Raw genomic sequence first — 21,551 nt, forward strand, 5'->3', positions numbered from 1 at the left:
TTGTTGCTAGATCCTCACCCTCAAGCGCCGGCTCACAGACATTCTCCTCTATGCTCATATGATGATCCTCTTCATCAGAAACTGGTTCTGCATCTCGAATTCTAGCTTGTGACACAAACTCTCTGACCTGGTCTCCTCTTCCTATAGATGGGGTCAATCGCCCTCATCATCTGAACTGTCCTGCTTTTCATCTATTGTTCTCCATTGCTCTCGAGATTCATTCTTGTGGTTGTTCTTACATTGTTTCTTTGTTATTTTTGGCATCTCATGGCTCGGTTTAACAGGAAGAAAGTCGCAGGGCAGGACCCGCGATCTGCCTCCACCTCCCTCTGGTCTCACTTCATATACTGGCCCGTCCTCATTCCTTATCCTCCCAGAATGACCGGAGCTTTCCTGGGCCTCCTCGTTCAGTGAAGTTACGAATGAGGACTCTGCTTCCTGGCTGCAACTCTACTCCATAACTCTTCCGATCATAATGTTCTCGTGTGCTCTCTCTCTTTTGCTGCAGTCTTTGATGCCAAACGATAAGCTTCCTCCATCCGTTTCCTCCACTTTGCTGCATATTCACTGTGTGATGCACTTTGTTCATTTGGTTGCAGGCCAAACACGATATCTACCGGCAGTCTTGGATTCCGTCCGAAGAGTAGGTAGTAGGGCGCATAGCCAGTGACTTCGCTATGCGTACAGTTGCACGCATGGACACCTTTGGCCAAGGAACTTTTCCAATCCGCCTTTGCATCTTCTGAACTCTCTTGACAAGCTCTGCACCCTTTTCTCATGCTCCATTTAAGTGTATGGGTGGTACTTGTCGAGTTGTGCATGGTTTTCCTCATTTCTACCACCTCCTGCTTGAGCTGTTTGTCTATTCCTACAGTTCATTGTCCCTTTGAGCTGCACTTGTTGCTGCTCTGTTCACTTTAGTGTGCCTTGCTGTAACTGCTTGATCAGGGACTGCACACACCGCTTCTGTGACATCTTGACTCTGTGGACTTATCCCCACTTCTGTTTGCACTTTAGTTGTTATTTTGCTGCCGGAATTCTTTTTTAACTGAATATATAGACACTTCATCCAAAATTGACGCTGTTGTTCCCACATTCACATGCTTAAGTTTCAGATAGATTGAAAATAATTTCTTACATCATTTCAGGTATATTTTTCACCATGGTTGTTTTTATCGTAATTGGACTGCGTAATTTAAGTGATCCACATTAAATGGTAAACTACTCTTGAGTGAGAATATTGCAGTGGTTAAACTCAGTTCATTGTGTTGCCACAACTTGTAATAGTTTTTTATTTACAGACGTCGTTGATCTCAGTGTTGTATCTCCACTTAAGGAATAAACACTTCTTTTATTGTTCAGAAAACACACACATAACAAAGGTGATACAGAAAGGTATCCTCTACTGGAGTGGAATGATAAACAGTATTATATTAAACAGATTATGTTGCTCATGTCTCTCTTATACCATAATTGACCGACCAATATAGTCGAGCACCGAGTAATCGATCCAATATACCGCAGTATTGCTCCGCTTATACAGAAAAGTAGTTCCCACAGACTGCACAAGATCTCAATAGTTTACTTTCCACCAGGTTCCTGTTAAAGGCATATTTTACCTCAAATTAGAATCAAAACGTATCGATATTTTGGTTTTAGAGTCGCTCTTAGAGCAGCAACATCCGACATCGGAGGAATCGATTTTTCAGGATCCGCACGTCACCACTTGGCGGGAGTCACCACTTGGCGGGAGCGACGGCTGAGTTTTGACAAGTTGCCTTTTCCGACGAAATTTGATGCATTCTGGAACTTCGGGCATAATTAAAGTAACTTTCGCTTGTCATGTGTGATTTGATTTAACTAACAAATGTTGCATTTTTTCCCTTTTACCGTTCTTTTAACGTTTTTTATTCTTTTATGTGCATTAGCTGTTAGCTACGTTAGCTTGCTAGCAACAGCCTAATTGGGAATAAAATCGAGTGTGTAATGTAGTACGCAGTTTAACACGTTTACTGCTTTTGCTTAATTGTTTTCTGTCAACTACATATATTCGCATTTGTCAATGTTCTGTGCAGAAACGTTTACTAGTCCTTTGATACTTTCCTCTGATGATTGTATAATATTGATGTCGCGGTCTTGTTGTTAAATAGTGTTACTTAAAAGGGCAACTTCACATTGAAAATAGTAATTTAATTGCGCTGAAATTGATATCAGTGCGTTTAAATATTAACTTGTTGCCTGTGACGACATGTTTTATGTCTTACAGAAAAGCCCATCTCAAATAAACCTTGAAAATAGTTTCAGCATGGCAGTCAGGCAAGATACACAGGTGAGAATGTCAAGACCGGAGAACGTTTGATTTTTTTCTTACTCATTATTTGTATGCAGTTGGAGAAAGTGATTGAAGATGTGTTGAAGAGTGGAAGACTTGAGGAACTGGACGGACACCTGCAAAACATATTTAGTGACGCAAAACCGGTCGAATGCTCCAAAAACTTTGTATCAAAGTTGGACAAACTGATGCGCATGGTACGTTGGTGCAGTGCTGGATCGCTGGGATCTTACTTGTTTCCTAAACAACCTGCTTTTCTAGGCTTTAGACCGTTATGATTATAAAGCCGCCACTGTGTGCCTAAATATAATTGGTGAACATGGGAAACATCTGCACATCACTGGCTGTGGTCCAGGGCTGAGTGGAATCATAACTCAAGGCTTGGTTAAGAAGATAAGTAAAGCTCACGATGAACACTTCTTACTTGCTTTGTCTGTTTGTTTGATTGTGTTTTTGTGCACATGGTGCAGTGGTTTGAGAAATGCAGAAACCTCTGGATAAATAGTGGCCCATGCTGGAACGAAACCATGCTCTGCCTTTGTGAAGATTTCTCAGACACTTTACTGGTGAGCAGTAAGATACTTGTTATTCAATCCACTCTTTAAATGGCCCACATTTTTGTCCATAAGCGCTGTCTGTTTTTAATTGGTTAGCTGTCCCTTTTGAAATTTATGAGCTGGGTTGTTTGTCTTTTCTTTAGGAGGTACATGGAGCATGCGATGAAGGTAATAGCTTCACAATCTTTTTCAACTACAGATTTTCGAGTCTAGAGGAAGGGATTTTGCCTGTAACCTCTTTGAATTCACAATTATATTAAAATTCCAACACAAATTATTGGATAAATTTCTGTATTTTCTTTCACAGGAACAAGTGAAGTCACAGAGTCCTTCTTGTATTTGCTCGGCCACTTGGCAGTAGATACCAGAATTCATATCCTGATCCGAAAATATGTAAATTAAATTTTTCCATTTTCCATTACATTGCATTGATGTGTTGCTTGTCTTGTAGGTGTTGCGCAAGTTTAATATAATTCTGGACAAAATCCCAGCAGCACTGAAAAAGAAGAAAATCTCGTCATGGGAAGAAGCATCAGATATAATGTATGTCGCACTGTTGGTGGTTGTGTTTTTCAGCGCAATCTTAATTTATTTCAATTCTTCTTTGTAACCTCATAGGCTCAAGCTCGCTGCTCAGATGTTAGATTGTGGAGGTATGTCAAAATTAGTTTTTGCTCAGTCCAGAATTTTGTATTTAACTTTTAAAGTTGTGTTTGTGTTAGACTATGACTTTCAGACTGCCCAGACGGAGTCGTTGTGCAGGATGACGTCTCCTAACCATAGGAAGGAGCTGGCAGATGAGTGGTTCAGCATTGGCCATGTGGCCGCTGCCTTCATGAAGATTCGCAACTCAGAGTTTGAGATTGTAATGTTTTGGCCTGTATATGTCATTCATTAAATGTTGATCGTATAATTTCAACCGGATTCTTGTTTTAGGATTGCCGGAAGTTCCTTAACTTGGTAAATGGGATGCAGGGAGACAGGAGGAGGTAATTGTATTCACTTTTATCTTGTTTCATCTCCCCACACTTGTAGTGCATGAAACTTTTTTACTACATATTTGTACCTTTCTGTTCCCCTGTCTACATATGTGGACATTATATTTCTGCCTTCCAGTGCTGTGGTACTTTTTAAAAGTGTTGATCTACTGGCCACATCTCCTGAAAATAAAAACGGTTCTGTACGATACGTAGAATAATGTCTCCAGCTTCATATGATATAGAATCTGACATATTTATTTTGATCATTATTACTAACAGCATTGAAAATAGTAATTGTCCACAATTTGCACAAACAATTACCATTATAAGACAGAAGTGTAGTTATTACTCCTTCACTGTCATTCCCATCCATAATTGCAAAACTAAAACTCAACAGATGATCGAGTCTGAAGAGTTTATGTTTATGAAAACACAGGTAAAGCTGTGAGTTTAACTGAGGTAGACTCAACTTTTTAATTTTTCTAAACTAAGTGTTGCTCTGATTAAACTCACACACTTTCAACTATTGACTCTATGCTGCATTTCGTACAACTTTTTCTATTTTAGAGTTTACTCCTATCCGTGTTTGAAGACTTTTCTGGACCACCATGAGGTCAGTGTGTTTAAAACATACACTTTAGTAAAGGCCTCAAACCATGGTAATTTTTGCTTTCATGATATGCAGTTGTTAATGCCAGAGGATGACAATCTTGAAGAATTCTGGATCGATTTCAACGTCGGCAGTCGCAGCATTTCATTTTACTTCAGTTTGGCTCAGGTATCTTATTCCCGGTTACACATGTCAGAAAGCTTTAAGCAGTGCTGTAATCAGAGGATTGCATGTTTAAAGACGCAGTCTTTCAGTTTCATTTTTCCCATGGCAGAGTGGACAATGGGATACATTCACTGTCATTGAGAATGAGGTGGAAAGCTATACTGTTTATGGTATTCACACAGTTATACAAGTTAAAAAAATCACTCCGAAAATGTGTCAGTCAAGTGTATCAGGTGTGTGTGTGTTCATTCCCTCTAGAGAAGGGTCAAAGGAAGGTCTTACAAATTAGGCTGTCTGTGGTGGTGCATTTGGGTTCGGTGGAAGGATCGAGTCTTTCCATTCACTTCTGCTCAACATTAGACATCCAGCAGGCCGTGTGTAGAGTCTTTGGGGAAAATAAACGAAAGGTAAACCAACTGAAAATGATTTGCAGCATTATAATGTATTGGAAAAAATTACAGTTCACACGTGTATAAATGTTTTTGGCAGAGTTTCATTGCCCAGAACAAATCAGTAGTGAAAACTGACATATGCATTCAAATGGTAGAAGACGGCTCTCAGGTGAGCAGTGTTACAGATCCTTACTTTCCATGACCGATTTCTGTCACACGAAATACATCGTGTACTGTACAGTATGCCGTATATATGGCCACCATGATCCATGAAATGTTTTTTCAGACGGTGGCTGTCGTCCCCGAGAGTCCAATGTCTCATGGCGAAAGTCAGAATAATTCATCTCCATATCGCCTTGACAGAACACAGGTAAATTATTTTGATTTATAATGAATGGAATGATTTTATGGTGGAATAAACAATAATGAATAAGTTGCAGCAAATGACCACCAGAGGTCAGGAGACAACAGTTTTCGCTCTTGGTGTCCAGGGATAACATGTTGACTCACTGAGAAAAAATAATGGCACTTCACTGGCTTGTTGCTTTCTTGTACGCATATCATTCCAGTTGAACACATCTGAACAGTGCAACGCATCACAACAGTCGTTGATCAACACAGGCGACAAATACAAAACGGTAAAGATCCAGTTTATAACATTTGTGTTGCTTTAATCCAACTAATGTTGAATTGCTATCTTAGGACTATAAGTGTCAGGAAGTTGAATTAGAAGACCATGTGCATTAGTGAAACTTTGTGATTGTACCACAGAATGTTCCTGTCCAAATGGGCCGAGCTGAACTGCTGACTCAACATTCTCAGGGTAATTGCTGGGGCTTTCTGAAGCTTTCAATGAATTGATGAAATCAGATGTTATAAAGACGTTCAGTGTTTAACATTTGACATCAGGATTCTCTCTTTTGATGATGAAAAGTATACAGTTCAGTGTTTTTATTGAGGAAAAATGAAGTCATGTCACATAGTAAATTTCACTTAATTTCTTTGCTTCATCCAAATGTATTTTCCGTGCAGATTGTGTCATACGTGACACTCAGCCAAACACTGGAAAAAACACGTGAGAACATTTTTTATCATTCTTTCAAGGGTAGACAGGAAACAGGAGATTTTATTTTAAAGTGAATCTTAAAACTGAGACAAAATAGACACATGAAGCGTCTGTTAACTTGTGTCCACCTTTATGTTGAAGATCCATGAGATGCAGGAGACAGTCAATCTCTGAAACGATATCGAAGCCAACACAGAAAATGAGCTCACTGCCAACACTGGGTCAGATCTGCCTCTTTATGTCCTGTCATCAGGTATCATTTTAATCTACAAGCTCTAATTGTATTTTATTTTTTGAAGACTTTGCTTCTGCATCTACAAACTCTATTACTATGGAGGCTGAAAAACAGGCCAATGAAAGTCTACAGAAGCAAACCAGAGACTGCAAAAGTAAAGAGAAGGTAATGTCATTATCTGTTTTATTCTTGGCATTTGTTTCACATTTCAAAAGAACACTGTTTAAAATTCAGCCACTCCAAAAATAAAATGAGTACAAAAGTATTGCTGTTCAATATGGCATCGAGTTGAGATTCCCTGAGAAGCTAATTGTTTTGTTTTTTGTTTTCTGTCATGAATAAATTGTTATTATATCTACTTCGATTGAGTTATATCATTTATTCTACTTTTATCTCAGAAGGCACTTGATATTATTATGAGACACCAGCGTTGAAACACACAATTTCTTTCTTCTCTGCACAGAATCAGACGCATGCAGTTGCTGGCAACATGGTCAAGATAATCTCAAAAAAACAAAAAGCTGTGAGTCCTCTTCCTGCGACCAGGTAAATCATATGATCACTTTCATTATGATAATCCACATGGAACTCTAATAATATATGTTATTGACAGACCAGTCTCAAATACAACTTGGTTGTCTACCTTCAAAGTAAGTGAGCAATGTGGAAGACGAAGCATAAATAAATCCAGAGAAAGCTTTGCGAAAGAAAGGTAAACTGACTCTGAGTGAAGGTTTAGGTTACTTTTATATCCACCCATTAAATTGTGTTCCACAGAGATGACGTTTTCACCTTCAAGTCTGAGGTAGGTTTTAATCACATCCAGTGAAGTCATATTCATGCATTGATTATGTCATTCTTTAGGGGAGGAGAACGTCTGTCAGCAATTCCATGGCTTTACCAAACAGGTAATCAGATCATCTTAGAATTGTTCACTGAAACACAACTGTATTCTATTTACCTCTTTATTGTTGACAGTGACCGTCACAAGAAAGGACCCCAGCCAAAGAAGAATATTGTACCTTTTCCAATGTGTTTCAAATATTGAAAGGGTTTAAAGTATTTTGATCTTAATGTTGCACTTATTGTTGCAGAACAAGAATTTGAAAGGGCATTTATTTAGTAGCTCAAATACAGATCATTCCTTGGATGTCAGATGGCTGAAGGAACCGAATAAGAAGCAGTGTGTTGCCACATATTCCCGAAAGTTGCCCATCAAGTCGGCCTCTCATATAACTGGTGACTACATAAAACAGATAGAATAGATGAAATAGTTCCTTAACAGATTATGAATAATGCTTTGTCTTTTGCCAGCTGACCCTCAGGACAGACCCCAAGTATCCCCCAAACTGGTAAAAGGAAAACCCAGAGCCAATAAGTTAAGGTCATTTTACCCCAGTTGACCACAGTGTGTCGCCACCTATTTAGGAGACAGCGGACTCGAAGAAGCCAGCGCAGCAGCCAAACAAGCGTGTGAAGTCTGCAGCAGCTGTTGAAACACAGCACAACACCAGTCGGAGACCCCAGAGAGCTGCAGCCAGTTGCATCAAGAACTACAGAGAGACTGACACGGATGACAGCCAATCAGCATCAGAAGTACGAAGGGGCAGAACACTTACTGGCTACAGTACTTCTGTTCCATGTTTTAAATGACAAATGAAGGTTTCACAACTGAACAGGGTGCATTAACTTTGTGTGAAAACTCTACAGGGATAGAAACAGAAATACGTTTTTTTAAATTTGATTCAGAGATTTTATTCATTTGTGTTCTGTCAGTGCTCAGTGGATGAGGAGACATTCAGATTCAGCCGGAGGAGAAAGACAAAGAAACCCATCTCTCCCAGCAGCCCACCAGAGACAGTGATGGATTCTCCTGTTTCCAAGGTGGTATTGTCTGTAGATTAAACATAGTACACTGATGAATGATTTGTATGTTGATTTTCTGCTTTGAAAGAAATATTGCGTTGATCAGCCGATGAATGGGGTGAAAAACTGGGAGGGCGAACGCAGAGAGTGGACATTGGACAGCAGAAAACAAAGTGATAGTGAAAGTTGCCAGGTAAAAGTTGCTTGTAATTGATTAAGAAAAACACACACAAGCTTTTCTACAGACCTCCTGTGGTCAGAGCCAACTTCTTCTGGTTATCGCTGCTTGATGCCTCCATCAACCTGAGCCAGTGGTCCTGCAGGTCATCAGTGGTCTCAAGGAGAGATAGAGACAGAGACTTCAGCGATGGCCATGCAGATTCCCTTTGTGCAGAGGTTGACTGAGTCTTCCTGGAACTGATGCTCTTTGCTTGTCATTTTTTGACAGAAAACGCTTTACTCCAATGAGGATATGACTCAGCTTCAATCCCTTGAATCAGGTGACAACAATATAGTGGATATTTTTGATGTATTTATTATTGTCATATATTGTACATATTAAGGGTATTAATAGCAGTTATTTGTGTTTCGATTAGGACCGTGCCCTGGACTGTTCACCTCCAGTGACTCAGAGGCAGAAGAGATACAGGAAAGCAAGTTCAAATCCGAAGCAAGTAGCAAACTGCGAGTAAAACCAAGAAAGCTGTTCAATTATGTAGATAACAAGCTGTCTGTCGAATCCGAGAAGGGCCAGGTGGTGTCTGCAGGAGTTGATGGGGAAGATGACGGTTATTCATTTCAGGGTGATGTGGATGTGTCTGATGTCTCTGTAAAGCCACAGAACCTTTTCCAGCAACCCAACCTTGAAACCAAGAAGCTCCAGGTGCAGTCACACAGAAGATATTTAAGAACTGCATATAATGATGCTTTTATGTATATACTATAGATTTTACTTTTTTTACTTTTTATTTTGTCAAACCGTTCCTCTCATTTTGCGTTTTGATGCATTGTAAGATGATGGAGCTTTACCACCAGCAGTCACTTAAGATAGTCCAGCAACATGTGTCCTCCATCAGTATGCTGATTCACAAAGACAGGTCAGTAGACCTTTGAAAGTTTATTGTTCTTCTTCACCCTGCAGCATATGTCAGATAAGACCATAAATTTCTATTCTTCTGTTCGTCTGGTGCGATTTTAAGAATTCAAAGGCTTGACGAATTCCGGCAGATTCTTCAAGGGGAGATCCAAAACCTGGAGGAAAATGACTTGACTCTGAAAACCATGGAGAAAGACCTAAATGTAAGCCATAAAACAAATTTACTAATTTAACTTGGTATCAGCTTTTACAATCATCTTTTAAAACCCATCTCTGTCTGTCTGACAACAAGTCAATCTGTGTGGCTGCATCTGTCTTGTTCTCCTACAGACATACTTGAAGACACAGTCGACATCATTTCGCTCTTATAATGAGCGAGAAAAAAAGAGGTAAAAATATTTTTATTTATGGGTTGTTTGTGTCGTCACTGAATGAAACGCCTTGTTCTTTGCAACGGTTGTGTTTTTCATCTGGGAGAAATTGAAGGTTATGACAATAACGCTACAGTTCTGTTATTAGAAGCATGTGATTTAAGGTCATTCACATGACTACTTATGAATGGGAACTCAGTTTTCAAAATTCATATTTAACTCTTTGTTTATTAGTTGTATTTTGCAATATATATGTATAATTATTAAGTAACAACAGTATTTTATGATGTGAAACAGAAACAAATCCAATCCTTTTTTATCATTTTTACAATACATCAGTGACAGAAAGATACATGTGGGCTCATCTTTATCTGAAACTTACTACTTGTCCTCTTAATTCACTACCCACTTCTTCCATAGCTCCCGTCTCTGGTCAAACGCATGTGGAGAGTACTGACCTCCTTCCGGCACTCACAGTACTTCCTTGCCATGGGCTGAACTGAACCAGAACGTTTGAATTTCAGTTAGAAGATCCTTTTAAAGTGTTTCTCCTTGCACTGTTTACCTCTTTGTTGTTGTTGTTGAGTTGGCTGTCATCACCCTTGGTTAACTTGCTCTTGGATAGACGTAATGTGGTCAGTGAAGGCGGGATGACATCATGAGGGAATAGAGGATACAACACCTGCAAACCAGACTTTTTTCCTCACCTCATCTTCACCTCCTGACTCCTCTTCTTTTCTTTAGCAATGAAACCTTGAAAACTGTCCTCCAGGGTGCCATGTGTCAGGCCTTGCAGGGCGAGGAGAGGATATTCACAACCCAGGTCAGACCTTCTGGAGTCAATCGCAACACTCGAGAATTCATTCCTATTTTTTTCCACGTCAGAGCTTCTGGAACGTTCAAATCAAAATCTTCTCAGTCAAACTGTCCCACCGTCTGTTTTTGCTGCCCATGCTTTCATGATAGCATTTTTGACTCACATGCCAAACGTCATTTTCCCAGTCAGCTTTGCTTAACACACTGCTGTTCTACCTGCTGTTTTCAGATGGGCCTGTTAAAAAAGGAGATGAAGTCAATTCAGGACAGACTTATGATTGAGATGGTGAGCAGCCACGATTCTTCATTTGCTCTTATGCATTTTAAATACCTTGTAACTCCCAGAAGTTTTCTATGCCAGCACTCAATGTCAAGCTTGCAGAAAGATGCAGACATCTTCATTTTTTATGTATATTTCCTTGTTTAAGGGTGTAATTTGAAAGGTCTTTCATCTGAGTAGTGATGAGAATACATGTCAACGTGGCCTTTTCTGATTAAAATGTTTTTCCTCTTCACTTCACAGGAACAGGAACAAATTAAATCCATTAAGCAAGACTTGTATGCATCTATTTTCTCAGAGAGCGAAATGTAGGCAGCGCTGAGTTTTGTTGAAGGTTTTTCCTCCTGTTACTCGGAGGTCGTGTGGTGCGCTGCTGGCCTCTTCATACCCCAGTTAATTCACAAATGTTTTCATGGTGCGTTCATTGGCGTTTTGTTCTGACCTTGATGTGTTCTTTCAATTTCTGAACGCGTTTAGGAGCTTGGCCCTGAACTTAAATAACATATGTTACTGTACTAATTTCAAATGTTCTCTGAAAATTTATGTTTGCTTAGCTCTGAGCTTATTTGAATTAATTTGAAATGCTTTTCAGTTAACTTTATTAAAAATTGTTACTGTACATAATACTGTGTATGTTATGTACTGTGTGTTTGTAGAAAGACATGAAACGGTGGTTTTTATAAAAGACCTTGTATTTTGCAGAGAAGTAGTGCTTACAAAGGTGTAGACATTGACAATCCCATTCAGATTGACATACTGTATGTACAGTTTATATCAAAGAGCAGTCTCCTCCGACTGCACAATCCAAGTCACACGCTTACTCGTCAGATAAGAAAAGGTGAAGCTGCTCACATGCATGTCTTACATCCCACTGAACCAATTCACAACTCATCAGAGGAGTCCATGAAATAGTAGAAAAGAAACAAAAACACTGACTGAAACACATGTTTTTGTCCTCGGCCGAAGTCTCCACCAATGTCGCGGCACAACGCCCAGCATCCATGCGACCGAAATCTTGACAGTGCACACTGCCGCCAACATTCGCACACCCTGACATGACCGTCAAGCAAAGGGGCGCTGGAAGAATACCGAAAAGGCTCCAGGCTCTTTGATCCGTCGCCACTGAGTAGCTCTGAGGATCCTCAGGAACATTTCACAGCTCAGCATTTTCTTCACAGAAGAAAGCGGTCGTCACTTTCACGGTCGGTGGAACCTGCAGAGACGGGCGTGAGCGTGTAAATACCTCAGCGTCATTAATCACTTTTTACTGGATCTATTTTTAGCACCCTGCTAAATGGCTCCCCCACCACCATTCCAGTAGGTCACCGTTACAACAGTTGTGTTTGGAAAACAAGCTTATGCAAGGACAGTCCAGCACTCTGTCATTTCCTCGCCTTTCAGAGGACGACCTCCCCTGCCCCCAGCCCTGAAACTATAATTAGCTCTTCACGTGAGCAAGTGGAGCTAAATTTAGAACGCTACATCCCAGAATACGGCATGGACTGTATAGCATCCCCCAAACACACAAACAAAAACTGACCTTGTTAGGTGTTTGCTGGAGGCGTGCACTTCCATCTCAGTGCTTTTGAATTCATTGAGCTCTTTCCGGATCGCCGCCTGAGAGGGAAATGAAGATGAGATGCATTAGAGTAATTTTAGTAGTCGTAGTTTTTTCTCAGTAACACACTTGATATGTGCTAGATTTCAAACAGCAACAAGTGTGTTACTCTTCTCTGTTCTTCCTCCTCCCTTTGCAAATCTGTGCAACAAATTTGAGTTCATCTCTTCAATGCAGTACTTGAGAAAAGAGTTTGTTTGTGAGTGGTGGGAAACCGAAGGGGCTGTGAAAAATCGAGCACAACACAGGATTTGTGAGCCGAGCTTTTAATAGCTCCATGAAAATCTGATCGTCCTGCTATCTGCCAGTCTGTGTCATTCGGGGAAATTTCATGATCAGCTCCCCCTAAATAGACACCTTTGTTTGTCAGATTTTTTATGACGATTTGTGTTTTTCTTTATCCTACTTATATGACCTTTCTGTGCTTTACATATGGCACTTCCTCCTTTCTACCTTTCTATTTCTGTGTCCCCAACTTTGAGTGTGGGCGCGCACCTTGTCTGCAGCAGAGAGACGAGTCCAGGGCTTGTCCGCTCTCCTGTCATAGTCCTGAGCTTTGGCCACTTCCACATAGTCGCTGAAGCGGATCAGAATCTTTCTGTCTCGTAGTTCATCGACCGTGGGCCGCTGGTTTAGCTGCAACACATGAGGAATCATTAAGATTCTGATCAAAGTGGCACAATTCTTTCAGTAACAATGGAATATTGCAGTATAAATGTTGCTACGTATGTACAGGTAGATCTTATTAGGGTTATAGTCAGAAAAATATATATTGATAAATATTTTTACAGGTTCAAAGACTGTACAACTGTACAACAACTGTACACTGATGGTAATAATTGACAAAACTTAAAACATCAATTTAATTTTACATTCATAATAATTTATTTTTTCTCAATTTAAAGTTGCTTAAAGCATATTAACCACCTGTGGAGCTGTTGTTAACTATATTCTCTCCCTATTTTTTATGATATGTAACTTGTATTATTAACATCATTTACTGTTACACTGCAATAACTTCTCATAATATTTGTCGCATCCATCTGTCTATTTCTAACTAGTATACATTTCTTTTACTTTCCACACATGAAAAAAAAAGTAGGCTAATTCTTACCTTTCTGTTCAGTCGCTGTTTGATCTCCCGCCTCTCTTCCTGCTCCGTCTGGTCATTTCTCTCTGCAAGAAAAGTGCTTTATTAATTATAAACTCGAATCTCGCTGGGAGAGCACCATCTTTAAATAATGTAAGCCGGTCCACACCAGCGCTGCCTCTTGCCCTATTTTACTCTTCAAATATCAAGTTGTTGTTGATGGTAGTACTCACGTTTTAAGATGTTCCGGCTCTCCAGCTCCTCTACATTGGGTCTCTGGCTCAACCTCCTGCGGAGAAACACCAGAACCACGTTTTGAACCATGTCCCTCGGAATCGTTTCTGTCCTTCTTTAAACTGGCTGCAGCTTCTTCACTGAGCGCGATCTGGAGTAGAACCTCCTATGTCTCCATCTGGCATCCGAACCTCGGCTGTGATACTTGGGCAGAGGAGCTCCCCACATCTGGAACTGTCACAGCTGCGTGATCCTGCTGGTGTGACTTTCTGTATCTCCTAAAAAATATCAGTTGCCCAGTTCCTGCTGCTGCATGTCAGGCGTCCGCCGCCGAGTCTGGACTACTACGATCTGCTGGAGTAAAGGCGGTTTTGAAGTGAGTCGTGATGGGCTGAGTGGCTCCCACAGTCTCCCTGGTTACTGCATGCATAATGTGCTGTGGGCGGGGCTTCACAGGCTTCCACTCACGGTATCCCCGCTCCTTCCCTCCTCTGTGAGATGCTCTGCTCCACTGGCACAGTCTCATCTCCCACGCTGTTGCACCACGACAGCTATTTTTAGACCAGCGTAAATTTCCAGTAAAGCTAAAAAAAAAAGTGGCCATCCACCCCACTATAGTGCACTTTACTACACCAACCATTCTGCTGCTCTATCATCCTCAACAGTGGGATCCACAGCTATATCAAATATCATCTCAAATGCTTGCATTGTCAACTACAGTCCAAATAAATTTATCTTTTGTTAGTATTATTTTAGGTATAATTTTATGAGTCATGTGTAATGTTGTTTCAAATTTGCACTTTGGCAGTTGAATTTTTCTTTATATTTTGTCCATAATATGGTACATTTAAACGTGAATTTCATTTCACTTCTGTTCATCTTAGCTCCTTAAAACAGGCTCCTGAAATCCACTGTTTTCTCAAAAGCTTCTCACATGAGTGTGAAGTATTCAAGCTGGCTGTAAATAATAAATGTGAGCTGCCTAACAGCATGTGACACGCCCTGCGGAGAGAAACCCCTGAGCCAGGAAAAGGACAGACCACCTTAACATCTCTTTATCTTTCGTGCAGGTCAACCTCGGACGCTTTGTAGCAGCCTACCTTTGCACCATCAAAGTGAGGTCACCAGTGTGAGGACACCAGGCCTACGTCTCATGTGAGAGGCTTGTAAAAACACCTTATATCTGCACTAATTCCAGTTCTGAAAATGAAAACTGAAATGCAGCTGTGACTTTTTAAAAAGAAACGCAAACACAAGCGTTTTGTCTGTGTTTGTGTTTCCTCATGTAAACCAATCTGGAGGATTACTCTTCCCTCAGAAACGTTGTGTCTATATTTTAATGAGTTCAGTCAGTCAGCGTTAATTAACACTCGCACAACTCGACATCCTGAAATAGCACACGGAATGATTCAATACTTCCAATCCCCTGGAGAGATACTGTCTGAGATGCTCATGCAAATTTTGCTCAGTAGTGTTTCATGTAACCTATTTTTAAACTCTGGTGTTGTCCTGTCAGTCAGCGCTTCAGTCATGCTTGTGGTCAATGTTCTGCCACAGTGAAGGATTGTAACGGTAGATGTCACGTCGCTCTGGAGAAGTTATTGTGAGCAACTCTGTGTGAAATGGATCAAGTAAATATGTTAGTTGTGCCATTAACTTAGTGGCTAATTTTGCTGCCTTTCTTTCGCTTTTATATTGATTGTAGGACGTTTTCCTCTTGTTTCTTTTATTACCAATCGAACCAGTTTAAATTAAATGTATCTCTTTCATTTAATCTTTTTCATTTCCAGGAGCAACCACATTTATTCAAGAGAATAATTCAACTATTGGGTTTGAATTGGAACATCAGCAGGTAAGGTACAGTGAATTAAAAAAAAACATCTGCTCTCTATTATTTAACGTGAATGTTGACTTAGTGCTGCTAAAAGCATGCATGAAAAGTATCAAGCTAAGAGCCTCTTCAGTTATTCTAAAGAATGTGTTACGTTGGCTGGTTGGAGTCAACAAATGTTGCCACTCTGGCGTAGATGACGTCTTCCAGTTACAGTTAGGTCAGATACAAGATCAGTGTCAGTCATTTGCCATTAATCACGAGTTAACTCAGCTTTAATGCCATGAATTGAGATTAAAATTTCATCTATCAGCATCCCTCATATTTATTCATGTTACTTAACATTTGCTTTCTCATGTAACATAGTGTCACAGATGCTGTTGTGAACCCTCGTATTTCCATGATCAAGAAAGCCTCCTTTTGTGTGTTGGTGTCACGACTCGCCTTGATAAACAGATCCAGAGACAAAGTGTTCCCTGGACTCTGGCTGTAGTACATGCTAAACAGATGAAAGAGAAAATCACTCCCAAAAGCCCCCTGTGAATACGGGTATCTTCTGTGTTATTGACCAGACCAGAGTTGCTTAGCAACCACTCTCACGAAGACAGTAGTCTTCTTCTCCCCAGCAACACACCGGCGGAGATTTTACTATAACACTGAGGCGTCTACACTTCAGCATATCTGATGCTATTTTTAGAATCAGAACAATTTCCTTTTTCAGTTGCATAATTGCATCAGTCGTAATAATAACAATTTAATGAGTCACGGAATTTCGCTTTTCAGTGAGAAAACATTCTATTTTCGAGGCTATGACTAACTGTGTCTGTCCCCCATCATTCCTCATTTTCAGATGTCATTTTCCGACACGCGGAAGGACCTCCTGGAATCCAAGGTGATTCAGAAGGTAAGAGATGATGCAGATTTTGAGGCCCATGAGGGAGCATCTTCCTGGGGAAGAAACGGGAATAGGGCTAAATGCATTAGTGATGAGAGCTAAAATAAGCCTCCCTACTGAGGACACGGCCCAGAACTGGGAGTCACAGACTCCAAATATGACAGGCTATGAAGTTTTTGCGAAATCTCTAATATATTCATTTAAGCTCATACTAAAAGTAGAATACAACAGAACAGCTTTATGCGTGTATCTGTGTTGGAATGTGTGGTCACTGTGGACAACAAGCACCTATTGGTGTCGCAGACCAATTAGTTTGTGTCGCTGAGACTCGCGTTCTGTGGAAAATGACACAATGGCAGCCAAAAATGGAGTGAAAAAAACCTGGATTTGTCAAACTAATGAGTGTGCAAGGAGCTTTTTGTCTTCTCTCTCCTCTGCTAATTGCGAATTAGAAGACAAATCTGGACGCGCCAGGCTGTGTTCCAGTGTTTAAATCCAGTCGCCACCCACTCTCACACTCTATTATCCCCGCTGATACGACTCCACGACACCACATTTGTACTCATGGAGACATGCATTATTGAACAGACAGAAGCCAAGATTAGAAACGGAGGAGTGCAGCAACTATACAAAAGCCAGGCAGGGAAGTCTCCCAAGATAGAAAGGTGATCTATCACTGACACGATTGAGAGTTGTCATTATCCTACGCCCATACGGACGGCCTTTCCTGGGATTTTCATTGTGAGAAGCGGAGTGGATGGATGCTGGGTGGCAGGGATTCAGAGCTACATGTGATGGATTGTGTTGTCATTTACTGAGAATGATACAGAGCTATGAGCTTTTTTCAGCTTCGGCCTGCTATTTTTAGCCTGATTTCCCTCCAACCTGATGAATCACAGACTAGAAATAGACATCTCCTCGCTAAGAGTTCCCTCAGTGGTGTGACAGGAATTGAGTTATTTATTTAGTGGTTACCGTAAATCAGAGACTATTGCTCTGTTTACATATGTCATTGTTTATTTTATGATTTCAACGGCAGCTTCAATCTGATGTTATTGGAGGTATGTGAAAGCAGAAGTTTGGCACCATCTTTCTAATGCCCAAGTTGCTGTTTTAAACTAGGGGTTCAATGAGGTTTCGTCGCCATGGTGTTTCTTCTTCATGCAAAACTGGGCTCACTAGAAGAAGCCTGTCAGACTGTTCGTCCATTTGCTGCTCAAACAATAAGGAAAGCTGTAACAGCAGCAACATCAACAGAGAGCGACATCAGAGTAGTTTTTAAGTTCATGAATTGGAGGTATCCTTCCCAAATGCACAAGCAACAGGACCAGTCGATCAGTGACACTGAGGCGAGACAGAGAGTGAGGACTGAGGAAGAAATGTAGCACTACAAGTGTGAGATACCTGCTCGCCGTGCTGTTTTATACAGAATATAAACCTAGAACAGCATAAAAAACTAGGGAGTCTTTCTCTTTTATGAGGCTGACAGTCAAGCACTTCATGCCCAACTTATTGACCAAATGATGGAGCCATGATCAGTGCCATGGATCACCTCATCCAAGTAAAAAAAAAAAACAAAAAAAAAACTTTTTTGTTGCCTGTGTTTACTGTCAACTTAATGCTACAGTTCAAAGTTTTATTTATAATTTTCCATGGTAGACAAAAGGAGTTCCTGAATGAATGCAAGTTAAACCTGTTTTTTTAATTCTCCTGCATTGACTTGTGAATTAAAAAGCATTTTCTCAGTTTAATTTTATTGGAAGTGGTTAGTTAAAATGATTATCATCTCATCTTGTGAATCCTTTTCTTCAGTGGAAATTTAATGATTTCCTGTTCATAAAATTAAGAGAGGAATACAATGTGTTTTACAATATATACAGGGACTAAAATGATGCTCATGTGAGTATTAAAATAATACTATAGCATTTTGATTGTAGACATTGCAAAAATGTGGATTTTTTTCAAAAGTCAAGATTTCAGATTCAGTTTAGCGTTTGTTGTGTTTATCTCTTTTACACTTGAAATTCGATGTTTATTTTTCTTGTAAATATGTGGGTGTTTTCATTGTCTTTCCAAAGTTTGCGAAGTGTGCTTCCTTTAACATTTTGCTGTGAGTTTCAACACAAAGAGGCTTGAGTTTGTTTTCGTGGTCGCGGTGCACTTGCTGAGTGATTATTGGAGAGAGAAATAGTCATCAGAGGGCAATATAAAATGAAAATGTGGCCATGGGAATGACTCTCTTTGTAGATGTAAACGATGGATTTTTTTGTCATTGACTCACAAAGCTCCTGGGAAATAAGCGTCTCCTCACTTTATCATCTATTTTTAGTCCAAGTGCCTCTCCATCATGGCGCAGATGGTTTCCACACATTACAGTGATATCTCCGGCAAATCCACTGCTGCTGATCTGTCTATTTTTAGTCACCTTCTCAGTGGGGCATCAGCAGTGTAGATGTTTTTTTTTAATTCCAGCAGCATCAGCACAGAGAAGCAAAAAAGTAGATCCTCCTGAGGTCATTAATTTATGCTGCACTGGCAGAGGAAATGAAACGTCTTTGTAAATCAATGAAACGGTGGCTCTTTACGAAACAGGCAGCGACTGAATTGTTTCTCTTCAGCACCATGAGCCTCTGCGACTCTTAACTTCTGACAGATCTTATGTAACATATTCTCACCTCTGCTGACCAGCTGGTGAGGAACTTAGCACCTTTTATTTCCAATAACAATCGTTTACTTTCCTCCCACGAGGCTAAATATAGAGAGAGCTGCTGTCTTGCGAGTTGTCTCAGAGACAGACGAGCGATGTGGGCAGTGTGCGAGGCCCACTGTGCTGAATCTTCAGGTTATGCAACTGATACGATGGTGCTAAAGAACCTCGGCCCGGTGACACATTCCCTCGGCTGGCCCTTCAGTCAGGACATTTTGTTTTCCATGTTATAATTTACCTGGAGGAGGTGCAACTTGTTCCTTCTTGGTTTCCTAGAAGAGCATGATCTTTGGCGGGTTACATTTGTTATTGCTGCGGGTGGATTTGATTTAATATCATTTAACATTTCACTCTGTGTGCTCAATGTTATCGTTTCATTTAGAGCGTTGGAGAAATGTCTAAAAATACATTGTTTGCAGTGCTCTTGCACAAAGATGAAAGCCAAATAATAAAGAATAATATTTATGGATTATAAGTGTTATGAGTTCATATACAGTGTGTATTAGTGTTGATCTGAAAATTATTGAACATTTAGTAAAACCTAGTGGTGATTTTTCTTTGGGTATCTACTCAGCAGTCGACTACTTTTCTCTCTGAAAATAGTGTGAAAATGTTTGTAATGTAGAAGTAAATTATAATAAATTGTTTCTTTAAATGTAATAAATTGTAAACTACATGAAATAAAGAAAAATCTTTCTTCTTATATTCTTACATCTTATGATGTAATTGCATTATTTATTTTTGTCCAGGATGACTATATATATATATATATATATATATATATATATATATATATATATATATATATATATATATATATATATATATATATATATATATATGGAGTTTTTTAAAAACTTTTTTTTTAACATTTTTTTTCATATCTATATATATTCCCTCCAATTTACTCCATTTTTATTTTTGTTAGAACATCTTTGGTTTTTTTAATCCTTCATTCAGTATTCTTGTGTTTTGATAGAAGACATGGAGGCTGGGTTTCACTTTTACTCACTTGGCAAGTTTCATCTCAATCTGCTGGCGGATTTCTTGGCGCTCCTGGTCGCTGCGTGCTGGGAAGATATTCCGGTCCTCCAACTCCTGCTTGCTGGGTCTGTTTCGTAGCTTGACTGCGAGTAACTCTTTCCTGAGCCTTCGAGGGAGTGTGCCTGAAAACAATATTTTAAAACAAAGTCTTTCAAGCCACGGCACACTTTGTTCTTTGCCAAAAGAACCTCGGCCATGTGCTTAGTTGAAATCGCTTTTACTTTGTGAAAAAATTGTAGCACTCGCTGATATTATTTGCAGAAACAAGTTGCAGAAAATGTATTAGTTTGCCTCCAGAAAGGCACGGGCAATATGGCAAAATACATCATGATTTATTTATTTATAATAACTGTTTCGATTTTATTGCATGATTTCCAGACAAATCTTTAACATTGTTTGCCTCAACCTGCCTTATAACAACAATGATTCTGTCTCTCTTCACATTTTGGAGCACATTTATTTGGTTCTGTGTTTAGTTTTTAGTCAACCTTTTTGCCACAGTGATCTTTGACAATCTACAAGCGTCACTGAAGTTTTGATGTGGGACGTCACGTTAGCCGTTAGCTCTGCTGTCCAGACTGTTTTTGGTGTCGCGGTTTCACCAAGATACAACCCATCATTCTGTGGTGAAGGTGTGTGTGTTCACGTTAGAGATGCATCAGGTTTGAAAGCAACTTGAAATTGCGCATTTGACCGGCATCTTCACTGCAAGTGTGTGAGGGAAGAAGAGCATCGAGCAGAAGTTATTGACGTAGGTAAAGATTTAGAACATTTTGTTTTGAGGGATTTTAGATCAACTATTTGCCATTAACGCTCTTCACCTGAGATGACGGACTCGTTCCAGCCGTCCAGGTCAGTGGGGAGGCCTGAGGTGTTGGAGAAGCACTGGTCCAGCCGCACGTTCTCTTTGTTCTCCTCAGCCTCCTTCTTGGGCCAGTCGGAGCCTCCTCCCACGCAAATACCCAGCATAGATGAGGTGTGCTGGTTTTCGGAGCTACATGAGCGGGAGAGGCGTCCGTCCGAGCACCACAGACGCGGGGGCGAGCTCTGCTCACACCCTTCATGGACACTGAAGAGAGAAGTGTTGGAAACATATCACATCTGAGGAGAACTCTTCAGACTTATACTTCACTCACCTTTCCTGCCTGTTCTTGGAAGCAAATGCTCGCTGCAGTTCCTCCATGATGCAGCTAGGGGGCATTGGGGGATGGATCATATTGCCTAAATGTGGAGATGCTGATGGGTTTGCCAGGGGTCCTCGAAGAGGGAGGGTCATGGACGCCAGGCTGTCTGATGACCTGGGTGGCGGCTCTTTTGGGAGGTAGGAGTTGGTGAGGTGAGGTGGGAGCGACACCAGGCCAGAGTC

At 40.3% G+C, this 21,551-nt stretch overlaps 2 protein-coding genes and 1 long non-coding RNA gene across 9 annotated transcripts in view; 2 read left to right on the forward strand and 1 right to left on the reverse strand.

Moving 5' to 3' along the window:
- Window positions 1–1,682: 1,682 nt before the first annotated feature.
- On the forward strand, window positions 1,683–11,390 carry sycp2 (synaptonemal complex protein 2). Of its 5 annotated transcripts, none has more exons than XM_053850317.1 (41): window positions 1,683–1,826; window positions 2,267–2,329; window positions 2,389–2,529; window positions 2,594–2,725; window positions 2,794–2,898; window positions 3,033–3,057; window positions 3,197–3,282; window positions 3,341–3,432; window positions 3,508–3,542; window positions 3,612–3,754; window positions 3,826–3,878; window positions 4,437–4,482; window positions 4,555–4,647; window positions 4,754–4,814; window positions 4,903–5,051; window positions 5,134–5,205; window positions 5,323–5,406; window positions 5,606–5,674; window positions 5,808–5,859; window positions 6,069–6,111; window positions 6,244–6,323; window positions 6,402–6,502; window positions 6,801–6,883; window positions 6,951–7,049; window positions 7,115–7,142; window positions 7,202–7,245; window positions 7,316–7,355; window positions 7,432–7,576; window positions 7,652–7,689; window positions 7,766–7,933; window positions 8,114–8,221; window positions 8,292–8,396; window positions 8,652–8,703; window positions 8,800–8,873; window positions 8,952–9,086; window positions 9,218–9,300; window positions 9,403–9,502; window positions 9,630–9,688; window positions 10,415–10,493; window positions 10,716–10,772; window positions 11,010–11,390. In XM_053850317.1, exons 1-41 carry the CDS (start codon window positions 1,797–1,799, stop codon window positions 11,076–11,078), a joined length of 3,321 nt encoding a protein of 1,106 aa, XP_053706292.1. In that variant the 5' UTR covers window positions 1,683–1,796; the 3' UTR covers window positions 11,079–11,390. The 5 variants fall into 5 exon arrangements, with proteins under 5 accessions (XP_053706292.1, XP_053706293.1, XP_053706290.1 ...); XM_053850318.1 differs by having other exon boundaries at window positions 9,006–9,086; XM_053850315.1 differs by having other exon boundaries at window positions 8,800–9,086.
- Window positions 11,391–11,436: 46 nt separating this feature from the next.
- Window positions 11,437–21,551, reverse strand: part of phactr3a (phosphatase and actin regulator 3a) — a 29,967-nt gene continuing 19,852 nt past the window's right edge. For all 3 annotated transcript variants that reach the window (XM_053850322.1, XM_053850321.1, XM_053850323.1), the window contains 8 exons: window positions 21,322–21,550; window positions 21,007–21,254; window positions 20,154–20,307; window positions 13,708–13,763; window positions 13,499–13,560; window positions 12,880–13,020; window positions 12,307–12,383; window positions 11,437–11,979 (listed from right to left, as the gene is read on the reverse strand). In XM_053850322.1, the coding sequence (XP_053706297.1) occupies window positions 11,964–11,979; window positions 12,307–12,383; window positions 12,880–13,020; window positions 13,499–13,560; window positions 13,708–13,763; window positions 20,154–20,307; window positions 21,007–21,254; window positions 21,322–21,550 (983 nt within the window). In that variant the 3' untranslated portion in view covers window positions 11,437–11,963. The remainder of the gene's footprint in view (window positions 11,980–12,306; window positions 12,384–12,879; window positions 13,021–13,498; window positions 13,561–13,707; window positions 13,764–20,153; window positions 20,308–21,006; window positions 21,255–21,321; window position 21,551) is intronic.
- On the forward strand, window positions 14,500–19,715 carry LOC128750116 (uncharacterized). Its single transcript, XR_008413016.1, has 3 exons — window positions 14,500–14,863; window positions 15,499–15,560; window positions 16,390–19,715. It is a non-coding gene; the product is annotated as an uncharacterized LOC128750116 (long non-coding RNA).

This window comes from Synchiropus splendidus, chromosome 18, assembly GCF_027744825.2.
Source record: "Synchiropus splendidus isolate RoL2022-P1 chromosome 18, RoL_Sspl_1.0, whole genome shotgun sequence".
NCBI lineage: Eukaryota > Metazoa > Chordata > Actinopteri > Syngnathiformes > Callionymidae > Synchiropus > Synchiropus splendidus.

Bases quoted from the DNA above. Each gene is read 5' to 3' on its own strand.
- sycp2 (XM_053850315.1), top strand. From the start codon at position 1,797: ATGCATTCTGGAACTTCGGGCATAATTAAA. The intron at 5,206-5,322 runs GTGAGCAGTGTT...ATGTTTTTTCAG, and splicing joins TGGTAGAAGACGGCTCTCAG to ACGGTGGCTGTCGTCCCCGA. The intron at 9,503-9,629 runs GTAAGCCATAAA...GTTCTCCTACAG, and splicing joins CCATGGAGAAAGACCTAAAT to ACATACTTGAAGACACAGTC.